At 41.7% G+C, this 14,860-nt stretch overlaps 1 protein-coding gene across 9 annotated transcripts in view; it reads right to left on the minus strand.

The window, feature by feature from the left end:
- EPB41L3 (erythrocyte membrane protein band 4.1 like 3) overlaps positions 1 to 14,860 on the minus strand; it is a 529,614-nt gene that overhangs the window by 41,571 nt on the left and 473,183 nt on the right. For 7 of the 9 annotated variants that reach the window (XM_030213128.1, XM_030213119.1, XM_030213163.1 and 4 more), the window contains one exon: positions 10,078 to 10,307. In XM_030213128.1, coding sequence (XP_030068988.1) covers positions 10,078 to 10,307 — 230 coding nt within the window. The remainder of the gene's footprint in view (positions 1 to 10,077; positions 10,308 to 14,860) is intronic. The other 2 variants (XM_030213154.1, XM_030213135.1) reach the window with 1 other exon arrangement.

Here is a 14,860-nt window from a genome sequence, read left to right on the forward strand (position 1 = left end):
AGGCTCTGCTCCTGCTTTTCTGTTTTTGCTTGTCCATTAAAAAAAAAAAAAAAGACATACGTTACTTCACCAAAATTTCAGGTGCCCAAATTTGGGAAATCTGCAACCAAAGGCCCCTAAATTTCCTTACATTTTGGGCAGGGAAGAGTATGCAATTGACTTGCCTAAATTTAGGTGCCTAGCACTGATCTAGGTATCTAACTTTTATCTTTGTCCTAACTCTGTCCCCATAGCCTTCAACATTTTAGAAGCAAAGCCAATTTGAAAAAAAAAAAGTCAACTCCTTGACCCTCAGCAAAAGTAATTTTATAACAGGGTGGCAAGGCACTTAAGCACACGTTACAGCTAGTCAATGAAAAAAAAACCCATATGTGCCTTTATAAAATTACACCAGGAAAAATAGGCACACACATTTATGTGTACTCCCATTGTTATAGCGTATGCTTATGCGCCAGCAACAACAGGTGCATAAGCGTCAATCCTGTCTCTGAGAACGCTAATGCATATATCATGAACAAGTAGTCACTACTCTGATGTGCATCTACTTTTTGCATGCATATATCCCCGGCAATTTTATATGAATCAATACGAGCATGTAAACTGCTGTTCTAGAGACTCAAGTGCCTTTGAAAATTACACCCTTGGTGACAAAATATTTATAGCATGGCCTTTAGTGACTCAGGCCCCGATGCACAAAGCTTACCATATTAGGAATGTCTGATTTTGACCAGTTCATTCTGGCAAGTCCTGCATGGTTTTTACCATGCTTGGTAGCAGCCAACAAGAATCGTATGCTGATTAATATTAACATGAGCATCCCGAGCAATGCGCAGCTGCTTTCGAGGAATGCAAAGAAAAGAGTGCTTCCCTTTAATGAGGTCAGGAGCTGTTGTAGCATGATGGTGGTTTCTTGGCAAAGCAGTCTACTGCCATATTATTTGCACATGTGTGTGTCCTGCATGTAACAGCACTGGGACCAAAAAGCATGTTGTGGAGGAATGCACAGCGCCTGCATTTTTTAAAAATAGCTACATGTGTTTCATACACACGTATATAAACAATAAATCCCCTGGGGCGTGAAAGTTGGCATGGAGTCCCACAAAAAAGGAACTTTAACACTCCGGGGTGGTTTATTGCTTATATGTGTAGCAGCAGAATGCTGTGGAGTTGAGTCCACAGAACACGGTGTTCTGAGCATGTGCATAGCGTCGATGCTTAGTGACTGTCTTCACATGCGCTAGCGCTTTCCCTACCGAGCTACTTGCTGTAATTGTGAGCAGCTCATTTGCATGAGATCTCCTTTCACCCCATTAGTGCCCAATGTTCCCATCAATTTGTTCCCATATGGCTTATTATGGGAACATTGGGCACTAATGGGTTAAGCATCGCTCACTATTTAAAACTTGTTAACTTTTACCGGGGATCTAAAAGCCATGGGATTTTTTTTTAACAGGGATTTTTGTGCATCAGCATGTCAATCCCATTGGCTTCAATCTTGGAGCTCAGTAGATGATTAGGAGGCAGCTTTGACATAGTCATGAAAACAATAACATTCTTTTATTCCTGCAACCTCAAGCCATGGTGAGCTTTGCTAAGTTGCTCTTTTGGCTACTGTGGAATTATCAACTTTGACGAAAATTAAGATAGGCAACCAAGGGTTGGTGGGAAGGGTTTTCCTATTACAACATCTTCACAAAGGTCTTCCCCTTCCTCCACTGTGTCTATTTTTAAAGACCCACACCACTAGATACATCCTATGACCAAAACCATCCTTCCCTATTTCCCCCCCTAAACACAAATTAAAAAATATGCCAACAAAGCAAAAACGTAACACTAACCAGGAGGAGTACTGAAGCTGTAATTGCCAGTTGTTTTTTTCTCAATAATGATCAATTGCAAAAAATGTAGTCTTTTTCTTTTAGTGAAGATTGCCATAGAAATCCTAATGAGGGACTGAATGCCTATGCAACCATGCATCAAAATCCTGACTTTTTGCTCCAGCTAATTAGCAGCAGTCTAAGGGCTTACTGAAGCAGAACTAACTTGCTGAGTAAAACAAAGACCATTTTGGAAAGATTCCCTTGTCTAGTATTTAGTGCTGCCAAGACTAAAGGTCTGTGGCCTGAACAAAGTAGTGTCCAAGCACTGCTTGCAGATTTCTAATTTTTCTTCTTCTTTTTAGCAGTAAATAAAAGGTCGTTCTGAAGGCAAGAGGGGAGAAAAGGCACTTGTTTGTTGTCATAGTTCAGCACTTTGGCAACGAACAGTAAACTTTCTTCTCTAGGATTGAATTTGCAAGTTAGGGCTGTTATAGTTCTTTTAATTTTCTGTTTTTCTCACCAAGATGGCAACTGGTTCTCTAAGCCTTCATTTGTTCCTTTTATCTTAAAACAAAGCAGACTGAGCCTGATGCATCAAATATCTGCACCTTTAAGTTTTACCTCTATTCTTTTAAGTCCCTTTTGTCTCCTCTGTATAAACCTCTCCTCAGATAGCATGGCCAAGTGATAGAGGATCTCTGGCCAAGGATGTCCAAGACTGTCTTAGCATCCACTCTTTGAACCATAGGGGGGGGGGGGCAACAACAGTTATTTTTCTCCCTTTCAAGAGCGAATCACCTTTGTAATGTATCCAAACTCTATAGGTCCTGCAAAGTAGACCTAAAAACTCCAGAAATAGAAATTAGATTTTGCCTGCAGTCTAAAAACTATGGTTGTTATCTGTCAACCAGCGGATGAAGACAGAGGACAGGGCCAGCCAAACGCGGTAAGCAGGGCTTGAATGGCAGGGGGCACCGACTTTCAAGGGGCGCCAGAAACTACCATGCTTACCCTGCGCTACATTACAGTCCTCCCAAGAAGACCTATCTTGATCTTTGAAGGCCACCCTGGTGGTTTAGTGGCCTCTGTGGCTGCAGGGGCAGGAAAGAATCCCACTCTTTCCTGCCCTCTGTCGCTCCTCCGTCTCTGCTTTGCTGTTCTATGCCATGGGCACTGCCGCCATATTTTCAAAATGGCTGCCGAGGCTTCCTGCGGCAGTCAGCACAGAAGGGCAAAGTGGAGATGGAGGAGCAGCAGAGGGAAGTAAAGAGTGGGATTCTTTCCTGCCCCCCCCCCCCCCCGCAGCAGCCACTAAACCACCAGGGTGGCATTCAAGGATCAAGGTAGGTCTTCTTGGGAGGGTTGTAGTGTGTGGGAGGGGGATGGCGGCATTACTGCAGCGGCAGCGGTGGTGGTTGGAACAGTATAAGTCATCACAAGGACAAAATATAAGAAAACCAATGGACTACATTAGGGGCTTATAGCCCATTTAGTTATGTTTAAGCAAATGAGAGATGCGCATGAAAGTCACTTAACCCTCCATTGTCCCATGTAAGCCGCATTGAGCCTGCCATGAGTGGGAAAGTGTGGGGTACAAATGTAAAAAAAAAATAAAAATAAAAAATAAAACATATTTATTTTTTATTATTTTGACTTCTGAAAACTACTTGTCCTTGAAACATGTTCAAAACAGAATAATCCATTTGTACAAAAATAAAAACCAGAATAATCCATTTATATAGAAGAGATGAGGTGAAGATGTGATTCCTTGTGCTCCAACGAAAGGAGTGTTTAATTTTACTTCCAATCTTTATAACACCAGGCTTCCCAAGGCAGATTACAACAGTTAAGAAGAACCCATCAGAAATGAGGATATCCTCACTAAATGTTGGCCATATAGTACTGTATTGTATAGAGCAGTATAGAAAAATGAGCACAAAATACAGCCTTTATTAGTGTTTCCACCAACTACAATAACGTTTAAGCTGTTTTAGTGATATTCAGTTTTATTTCATGATATTTATATCTACATATGGGAAGCTTTCAAATAAATTAAAAAGCTGTCGAGTAAAAAAAACAAAACAAAATAAAACTTTTGATCTTCACCTTTTAAGGCACTGGGCTGAAAAAGGGGGCGGGGTGAGAGGGCAACTGATAGTTTGCAGGGGGGGACCAGTGGCGCTCCTGGGGGGGGGGCGGTCCACCCCGGGTGCACGCCGCTGGGGGGGGGGTGCCACGCGCACCTGTCCGTCGTTCATTCCATGCTCCCTCTGCCCCCGGCAGAGGGAGCATGGAACGAACGACGGACAGGCGCGCACGGCACCCCCCCCCCAGCGGTGTGCACCCAGGCGGGGGGGTTCCTTCGTGGGGGGGCGCTGCACCCGGGGGGCGGGGTGCATCGGCGATCCGCCCCGGGTGTCAGCCCCCCTAGGAACGCCACTGGGGGGGACGCTAAGAGGCATATTTTCAAAGCACTTAGCCTTCCAAAGTTCCATAGAAACCTAAGGAACTTTGGAAGGCTAAGTGCTTTGCAAATGAGCCCCTAAGAGACCCTAGCACCGGCCTTGACAGAGGAACAAAATAGTTCTATGTGTTTTGCCCCTTAAGGGCACCATGCAGCCTTAAACACTCAAAGCAACAAAGCATCGATCATCTTTTCTACTTGATTTGTTAAGCTCAATGTATCACAGCTCTATACCTGTCTGACGTAGAGCAGTCTGCCAAAGCATGTATGCTAAACATAAATACAAGAGTGGATTAATCTCTGTTGATATGCTAGGGGAGGCCTCTGGACCAATCTGGTGGGATTAAAGGAAAGAAAATTAGCAAGTATAATCAAATTTCTCCTTCCTTAGCATCCTACCAGAGCAGTCCACAAACTGTGAGATGTAGCAAAGAAGTTCTGAACATGGGCTGGATTTCTTAATGCCTGAAAATAGATGCTGAACCACCGGATTAATGAACGCTTGCATTCTCATAACAAAGAATACCTTTATCTCAAACAACTAGAATAACTAAGGTTTCTCATTGCTATAATTATGACGCAGCTCCAGCTCCCCCAGCTCCCCCAAACCCTCCGAAAATGGTTCCTGCCTGGTGGTCCGGTGGCCGTGGCCGCCGCCGCCCCCCCCCCAGCGACAGGGGGGGCTGGCGGTCCGCTGGACCGCCGCCCCCCCAACCCAACCCCCAGCATTGGCAAGGGTCCGCTCTGCCATCCGATCCGCCGCCTACCCTCCCTCTCTGCCCGCCCCCCTACCTTGGTTGGAGGAGGAAAGCAGCCTGCCTCCCTCCTCTTCCTTTGACGCCGCAAAATGGTGGCGCCCAGCCCTGCCCAGTGGAGGCATCAATTCAATTGATGGCTTATTTTAACAATTCATAGTTTTCTCAAGGAGTTTCCATTGATAGCTTACCAAAGAGGGCATAAATGCCATGCTCATTGTTCTTGGTGCAGCAGTTCTATAGAAGGAGTGGAGCAGCATCACCCAGCGAGACTCATCAAAAGATATCAGCTAGAGTTAACACACGTTGAGGCATATTTTCAAAGCACTTTGGGAGGCTAAGTTCCATAGGTTTCTATGGAACTTTGGGAGGCTAAGTGCTTTGAAAATGAGCCCCACTGTGAATCATTATGTTGTTTATTTTGTACAATGCCCATGTGACAAAATATATATTGGCACAACATCTCATCCCCAATCCTAGAATTTTTTGAAAGCTTAAATAAGTGATTGTCTACAAATTTCACTCCACTCAGTATTTTATAGACCTCTATCATATCTCCCCCTCAGCCATCTCTTCTGCAAGCTGAGTCACCTTAGCTTTTCCTCACAGGGAAGTCATCCCATTCTTTTTATATGTGATGACAGAGGTATGGTCGCACCATGGAGAGATACAAAGGCATTATAACATTCTCAATTTTTGTTTTCCATTTCTTTCCTAATAATTCCTAACATTCTATTTATTTTCTTAGCCACAGCTGCACACTGAGCAGAAGGTTTCAACGTATCATGAACGAGGTCCTTTTCCTGGGCGGTGACTCTCTAATGTGGAACCTTGCATTACATAACTATAGTTTGGGTTCCTCTTTTCCACATGCATCACTTTGCACTTCCTCATATTAAACATCATCTGCCATTTGGATGTCCAATCTCCAAGTCTTGTAAGGTCCTCTTGCAATATTTCACATCTTCTTGTGATCTATCAACTTTGAATAACTGTGTCATCAGCAAATGTAATTACTTCAGGAGTCGTTCATAAGGTGCTTTGTAAATCCAGATATATAATATCAACTGGCTCACCTTTATCCACATGTTTATTCACCGCTTCAATGAAATGTAGTTGATTGGTGAGGCAAGATTTCCCTTGACTAAATTCATGTTGGTTTTCATTAATCCATGCTTATGCATATGCTCTGTAATTTTGTTCTTTATAATGGTCTGTACCATTTTGCCTGCACCGATGTCGGGCTCACCACTCTACAAATTTCCAGATCACCTTTGGAACCTGTTTTAAAAACTGGTGTTACATTGGCCACCCCTCCAATCCCTCTGATACCATGCTGGATTTTAAAAATAAATTACATATTACTAACAATAGCTCTGCAAGTTCATTTTTCAATTCTGTCAGTACTCTGGAATGTATACCATCCCATACAGGTGATTTGCCCCATTACATCTTCCAGGTTTACAGAGATTTGTTTCATTTTCTGACTTGTCAGCTTTGAATACCATTTCAGGCACTAGTATCTCTCCCACATCTTCCTCGGTGAAGACAAAAACAAAGGATTAATTTAATCTCTCAGGTATGGCCTTGTCTTCCCTGAGTGCCCCTTTCATCTCTCGGTCATCTAGATAGCCAACTGATTCATTTACCGGCTTCTTGCTTTGAAAATACCTCAAAATTTTTACTTGGTGTTTTTGCCTTCAACGCAATCTTCTTTTCAAAGTCTTTGCCTTCATTATGAATGCTTTGCATTTGACTTGTCATTCAGTATGCTGTTTCCTATTATTTTCAGTCAGATCTTTCTTCCATTTTCTTAAGTATTTTCTTTTAGCCTTAAGTTCCTTAACCTCACTTGTTAACCATGCCGGCCTTCTTTCCTCCTTTTTTAATACATGGTGATGTGCGGGTATATAGGGTGAATAATCAAGTAAACATCACACTGTATCAGAAACCTGCTACACGAAATACCTTGCTACATTTTTCCAGCAGCCACCCTTACCATTTAAAGGCTGGTCTACCGATTAGTCAGTTTTTAAGTTTAAGAAGAATTTGCTCTAGTAAAATAGAATTTGAGACTCAAGCTTCAGCAATGTCTAAGCATTTCTAAGAACGGGGGTACCCAAACACAATGGTGAGAAAAGCCTATCTGCGAGCAAAATTCGCTCAAAGAGATTTGTTATTACAGTATCGCCCTAAATCAGAAGATGATAGATTAACAGCTGTTATACCTTACTCTCCTTTAAGTTCTAAAATTAATAATAGCATTCATGTACATTAGAAAATGTTACAAATATATGATTGCTTTTTAGAGCATCCTATTTGTGCTTATAGCCGTAGTAAAACACTGGGGGAGATTTTTTACTTACAAACGTCTAGATTATCATGTTGATTCAACAGAGGTTTTGGGACACTTTCCATGTGGATCCTGTCAATGGTGTGTTTCGACTATCGAGGGTCTGAGTTGGCGAGATCTGCTGAATGGCAAATTGTTCTATGCTCGCTCTCATACTACATGCTTGACATGTAATATAGTATATGCTATAATATGTCCTTGTGAGAAAAGTATATATCGGGAGATCAAGCCGCTCAGCACGGGCATGGTTGTACGAGCACAAATCCAAAATAAAGAACCAGTTTACCACAGCACCTTCGGTGCAACATTGGATGGAATATCAACATTCGCTGAATGATATTAAATGGAGAATATTAGATCATATACAGTTGGGATGGGAGGGTGGTAATGTGGGTCAACTTTTGAATTTTAAAGAACAACATTGGATTTTTCATTTACAAACTTTATATCCAGCAGGGTTAAACTCGGAGATTGACTGGTGGTCATTAATATGATTGGATGAGAAGATGCATTACGGGATCCAATCAGAATGCATGTTTTGCTATCAGCTGTGTGCTATTTAAATGGATTGTTTAGTGCCGACAAACTGCAGCCATTTTGTTCAAACTTATGCAGGAGCATGTGTGTTCTGTAGCTGTGAATATTCAGTTATAAGAGGGGAGAGATATAATTATTCTGTTTAAAAAAAAAAAAAACGGCAACATAAGAAATTCGTTAAATTGTATAATCTTTACTTTATTTTTTCAGGGAACCTCTTCCCTGAGGAAGAAAACAAAACTTGGCCATGTTAGCGGAGGTTCTCCTATGGATAAAATGGTGCTGTTGAGAAAGATAAGTGCTAGATACGAACTTTTAAGTAAAACGCTAAAAGAAAGAGTAGGAACTCTTATAAATATTAGGTGATTGTGGGTTGATCTATGAAGATTTGCACCTCAACCATTTTCCAGGATGGATAAAAGAACATTGAATTTTATGTTCATATGGTGAGAGCAGCACTAGTATCTGAAGATCCCCGGAAAAAATGAAAAAAGATTAAGAGAAAAGGGTAAATTGATTGCTACAGAGTACTGTATTGATGCAAAACTTATATAAAAACGATTCTTAAAGTAAATAAGATCATGTAAAGACTATGGTGCTAAAATAGTGGCACTAGTTACCAATTCATTGCCAAATGCCATCCTTCCTGAAAGTGCCTGAGCCACAACTGGCTCAGGTACAGACAAAGAGTGATGTTAAAGAGGTGTCATTTGTTTTCACAGGCCCCGATCTCACTCCCCTCTCCCCTCCCGCCTGACTGACCTGGCTGCCTCTCTAATATTAAATAGTGGTGTCTAATGGCCCTACCACACCCCTCGACAGGAACAGGACCAGCTACAGTCCACAAGCCAGCCTCCCTCCATCCCACCCCTCACCAGGACCAAATGGCTCCCCTCTTCCCTATTTAAAAACTGATCTCCCTATGTATCTAGTGACATCCCCACCCTCCTTCCACCAAGCAAGCAGAATTAAAAAGAAATGTTGTCCCTGGTGTTTAGTGGCACCCAATCCACCCCCAACCTCCTCTCCAAGCATCCCCTCCTCTGCGAACCCAAGTATCTTGAAGGCACCATACGGGGCAGGGGCCACCATTCTGGAGATGATGGCCTGGAGGTAGGAGTGAGTAAGCATCTCTCCTGCCTCCTTCAAGGTACTCGAGTCTAGGGGGCTTGAAAAGGAGATTGGGTGCCACAGGGGAATTTTAAAAAAACCACCAGGGGGAAGGAACCGGATCAGGTGACTTTATGGGATGGGATAGTACCATACTGGAGCAGAAGGAAGGACATGGGGCCAGTGTAGACCACGGGGGCTCTACATCAGCCTCAGACCTGGCAGTAGGTTTCTGACTTTGAGCTCCCACAATAGATAACTGTGCACAGCTCTGCATGCTGCAGGGTAGCTGATCAGCTCTTTAGCACGCATTAATGCTGCGCACCGATGTCTATCACGCAAACACAGCAGCCTTTAATGAGCAGATAAACTGCTCGTTCAGGGTGCACTGTAGCCCAAGGTTGCTTTCTGTATCAACCCCAATGGATGTTACTAACGGAACTGTTGTGTTTGCACAGCTCCTCTGCAACGCATTTGCTCACCAACAGAAAAAAAAGAGCTTTGGTTATTTAAGCAGTAAATGATTAGTCAATAAAAATTTCATTGTAAAGCTGTAAGATCTCAGTGGGAATGGTGCACAATAAGTAAATCAATTAAACTAAAAATGGAACTGGCCATTAGCATAAAATAAAAAATCAATTTAATCAAGCGTATAAAGCAGAGTACTGCAGTGATTACAGTGCCTGAAACACATTTTAAGGTAAACAATTCCTAATTTTTCCACGTAATCAAGTACCCCAATCTAACACACAATCATCCTTAACTTAAAGCACAAAGCCAAAGCACAAACAGAAAAATAAAGCTTTTTTTTTTTTCTCCCCCAAGCTAACAGTGCTAAGACTACAGAAGATCATTTGTTTCAGTGGCTGTATTATTTTAAAAGGTGCTTGCATCTTCTACAGGCTTTACACATTTATTTATGATTTTTTAATCAGTCCTCAAATATATACTTTGCTACTCAGGAGATTCTGCCACTCCAACCCTGTTTCTTCCAGGGTCTAAGCTAAATGCATATAGTAAGAGCTCATTAAGTTGTACCTTTGTGTCATGCCGCAGTGCTGTAACTGGAGTGACTTCTACCTCTTTCTTCTTCTCATCCACCTCCTCCTCATCTTTCTCTCTGTCTTCCTCTGTCTTTTTCTCTGGAGTCACTGTCATTATCAAGTTGGTTTGAGAGATGCCCTTTGTCGTGTCGTACTGGCCAGTGCCAACCTCTGCGGCAGACACAGAATCCTTCATGTACATTTCATGGTTTTCACTCACTGATGCTAAAAGCAAATGTGATAATTAAAGTTTACATTTAACCTAACATCTGGAACTTACCGAAATGCATTCACAGATTGCTGCAATCTGGGAGACAGCAAATTTCCCCCCCCCCCCCAAACTTAATAAAAATGTTCCTAAATGAACTGTTTTGCGAGATTTTACCTGCATGCACATAGGGGGCCTTTTACAAAGCTACACTAGCGTTTTTAGCTCATGGTAAAATGAGCTGGCAGTAAACACTGAGACGCTCAGAGGAATATAATGGGCGTCTCAGCGTTTACTGCCAGCTGGTTTTTACCACGAGCTAAAAACGCTAGTGTGGCTTTGTAAAAGCCCCCCCCCCCCTCCCTTACTTTGTTAAAATGCATATTATCTACCTTCAAAATCACCTATGCTCTTACTACTCAAAATTCCATCCTTTTTTTCCTACAAGAAGAATCACCCAATAAGAAACACAAATTACACAATTACTGCACTAATTAAGTTACATCTTTTTCTAGATCTGAAAATACTTACAGTGGTGGAAATAAGTATTTGATCCCTTGCTGATTTTGTAAGTTTGCCCACTGACAAAGACATGAGCAGCCCATAATTGAAGGGTAGGTTATTGGTAACAGTGAGAGATAGCACATCACAAATTAAATTCGGAAAATCACATTGTGGAAAGTATATGAATTTATTTGCATTCTGCAGAGGGAAATAAGTATTTGATCCCCCACCAACCAGTAAGACATCTGGTCCCTACAGACCAGGTAGATGCTCCAAATCAACTCGTTACCTGCATGACAGACAGCTGTCGGCAATGGTCACCTGTATGAAAGACACCTGTCCACAGACTCAGTGAATCAGTCAGACTCTAACCTCTACAAAATGGCCAAGAGCAAGGAGCTGTCTAAGGATGTCAGGGACAAGATCATACACCTGCACAAGGCTGGAATGGGCTACAAAACCATCAGTAAGACGCTGGGCGAGAAGGAGACAACTGTTGGTGCCATAGTAAGAAAATGGAAGAAGTACAAAATGACTGTCAATCGACAAAGATCTGGGGCTCCACGCAAAATCTCACCTCGTGGGGTATCCTTGATCATGAGGAAGGTTAGAAATCAGCCTACAACTACAAGGGGGGAACTTGTCAATGATCTCAAGGCAGCTGGGACCACTGTCACCACGAAAACCATTGGTAACACATTACGACATAACGGATTGCAATCCTGCAGTGCCTGCAAGGTCCCCCTGCTCCGGAAGGCACATGTGACGGCCCGTCTGAAGTTTGCCAGTGAACACCTGGATGATGCCGAGAGTGATTGGGAGAAGGTGCTGTGGTCAGAGGAGACAAAAATTGAGCTCTTTGGCATGAACTCAACTCGCCGTGTTTGGAGGAAGAGAAATGCTGCCTATGACCCAAAGAACACCGTCCCCACTGTCAAGCATGGAGGTGGAAATGTTATGTTTTGGGGGTGTTTCTCTGCTAAGGGCACAGGACTACTTCACCGCATCAATGGGAGAATGGATGGGGCCATGTACCGTACAATTCTGAGTGACAACCTCCTTCCCTCCGCCAGGGCCTTAAAAATGGGTCGTGGCTGGGTCTTCCAGCACGACAATGACCCAAAACATACAGCCAAGGCAACAAAGGAGTGGCTCAGGAAGAAGCACATTAGGGTCATGGAGTGGCCTAGCCAGTCACCAGACCTTAATCCCATTGAAAACTTATGGAGGGAGCTGAAGCTGCGAGTTGCCAAGCGACAGCCCAGAACTCTTAATGATTTAGAGATGATCTGCAAAGAGGAGTGGACCAAAATTCCTCCTGACATGTGTGCAAACCTCATCATCAACTACAGAAGACGTCTGACCACTGTGCTTGCCAACAAGGGTTTTGCCACCAAGTATTAGGTCTTGTTTTCCAGAGGGATTAAATACTTATTTCCCTCTGCAGAATGCAAATAAATTCATATACTTTCCACAATGTGATTTTCCGGATTTAATTTGTGATGTGCTATCTCTCACTGTTACCAATAACCTACCCTTCAATTATGGGCTGCTCATGTCTTTGTCAGTGGGCAAACTTACAAAATCAGCAAGGGATCAAATACTTATTTCCACCACTGTAGGTCCAACTTAAATTTCTCTAGAAATTAATCAGTGACAGTACTATTTATAATAGCACTAGTTGCATAGCAGAGAATTAACAGCAGTCTGGGGGTGCATGGTATGTGACAAATGGATACCTTATATTGAAAAATTTCTTATGTGAACTCATTCATTCATGTTTGAAAAACTGGTTACTAAATCTTTATTGGCCTCAGCCTAATTTCAGCTGCAACTGATGCTTTAAATGAAAATTTTAATGGGTTAGCTGCCTCTTTATAATTAGCAAGGCTGACATCTTTATCAACTTCTGTGAATTCAATTAGATTGCTGACATCATCTTTCTGATTTTGAAAGCAATTTTTTCAATGAAGCCCACGGCATATTCTAGCCGACACGTTTCAAAATGTTTCGCCTTGGAGATGAAAACCAATTTACATGGATCATTTGTTTTGCCATCTTTAAAAAAAAAGGTGCAACGGCAGTTCATTCCCCTATGTGCATTTACATCAGTACTGATGTGGTTGCCTAGTAACCACAGTGGGGCTTTGGAATGAACAAGGCCCAAACAAATGTGTGACAAGCAGCACTAGCATTACTCACTGAACAATTACTTGGGTACCTGGCTCTTTGCCAACTCCTACCCCTCCCCCCCCAGAAAAAAATTCATATCTTCATGACATTCTACCATAAAACTTGTTATCACTAACAAAGCAGCCATTTAGAGGAGCATGACACATTTTAAGGCATTCTTCACAAAGTATAAACCAAAACTGTTCAAAGTAACTTTTCTGAAACATATGTTGGTTTTAAGAAGTTTTCACCTCCTGATTTCTGTTAATGAGAGAAATGAAACTGATTAATTTTAAAGCTGACATTTCATAATTTAGCTTCCTAACAAGATGTGTGAACATTTCATGATGCTTCATTGCCTGTTTTGATATATTGTGACAACTTGTTGTTTCATGTGGTCTGGCTCTCTACAGATACCAGATTCCCAAACAGCAAAGAAAATTCCAGCTTCTTTTCTGTATTTCTCTAACATTGGTTTTGCTTTGAGATAACGGGCTACCTGTATTTCTGTCTTGTGATTTTGCTGCACACATTCGTAATAACAATAACACAAGTACAGTTTCTACTTCTACCTTGCATTTTATGTTTACGTTTATTTGATATACTGCCTTTACATAACAAGGTCAAAAGCAGTTAACAAAATTTTAAAAAGTAAAAAAAAAAATAGAGAATACAAGAAAAGGAAATACAACGTTATGACAGGAAAGAAAACAGTCAGTCAAAACCAAGCAAAACACATATGCACAAGAGAAATTTATTTTTAAAAATGTATTTAAAAAGCTATCATTCAGCTCTGTACAACCACAGGGTTAGTGAGGCAAGCTGTCAGCGGACAAATTAAATGCCAATTGAAAAGTAGAGTTTTAAATTTAGGAGAGCTCTGGAACTGAGAATGAGGAGTAAATCATTCCACTGCTTGGGGCTAATAAATAAAAAAAGCTGATGTCCACATAGATTCGTGGTAAGCCAATCAGGGATAGGGAGCACCAGCAGAGAGCAGGACTCTAACCTTGTCTTTTGCCCTCCTAAACACCAATCTATTGATCAACTGCTATTTTATAGGTGCTGAACTTTTAATAAATATTAGGGATTGTTTCCAGTCCAGATACAGTCTACAGGCCCTGGGCATTTAAATACACTCAATCCAGGGTGGTTTTTCCTATATAGTCTGCCTAACCATAACCTATTCCCTTCAATTAAGTGTTTTTTGCTCTTATTGTCTCATGAGTATAGCAGTATGGCCAATCAAATAATCAAAATGGCTATTGTTTAAAGCCTTTATTCTAAGGGAATGAATTTGGATACTTAAAGCTTGCTCCATCTGTCTCCAGTACTCTGTCTTGAGGAAAGAGTAGACCTAAACAAGGGAAGAATTAGTTGTAATAAAAGGAACCTCCCCAACGATTTGATATGAAGCCTATCTATCTGCACTTCCATAAAGAATCAAACAACTCAGGAATAAATGGTTTATGGTAGGTTCTGGCACAAGAACAACCACTCCCACAAAAGAGATCTCCGAGTACTGCCTTCTCTGCCCTGAGAAATGAGGATGCTCTAGGACTAAAATCAGAAGAGAGTTCAGGGGAAAACAAAAAAAAAAGGGGGACATCCAATGTACCAAAAAGAACTCAAAACAAAAAGCTAAAACTGGTGGAAGACTCCATTATTAGAGAAATCAACTTAGGATCACAGTTCAGATCAATAGAAAAAGGTTAAATGCATCCTGGGATTTTCAGTTAGCAGGAACACAAATCAAATTTAGTGAAATCAGAGAATAAAGTAAGCATTATAAACTGATTGTTATTATCCATCTGGAAACAAATAACTTGGCTAGAAATAGCATCTTTGCAGTGCAAAGAGAATTCCAAATTTGAGGTGAGAAAATTAAATTGAA

Source organism: Microcaecilia unicolor, chromosome 1 (genome assembly GCF_901765095.1).
Source record: "Microcaecilia unicolor chromosome 1, aMicUni1.1, whole genome shotgun sequence".
Classification (NCBI taxonomy): Eukaryota; Metazoa; Chordata; class Amphibia; order Gymnophiona; family Siphonopidae; genus Microcaecilia; species Microcaecilia unicolor.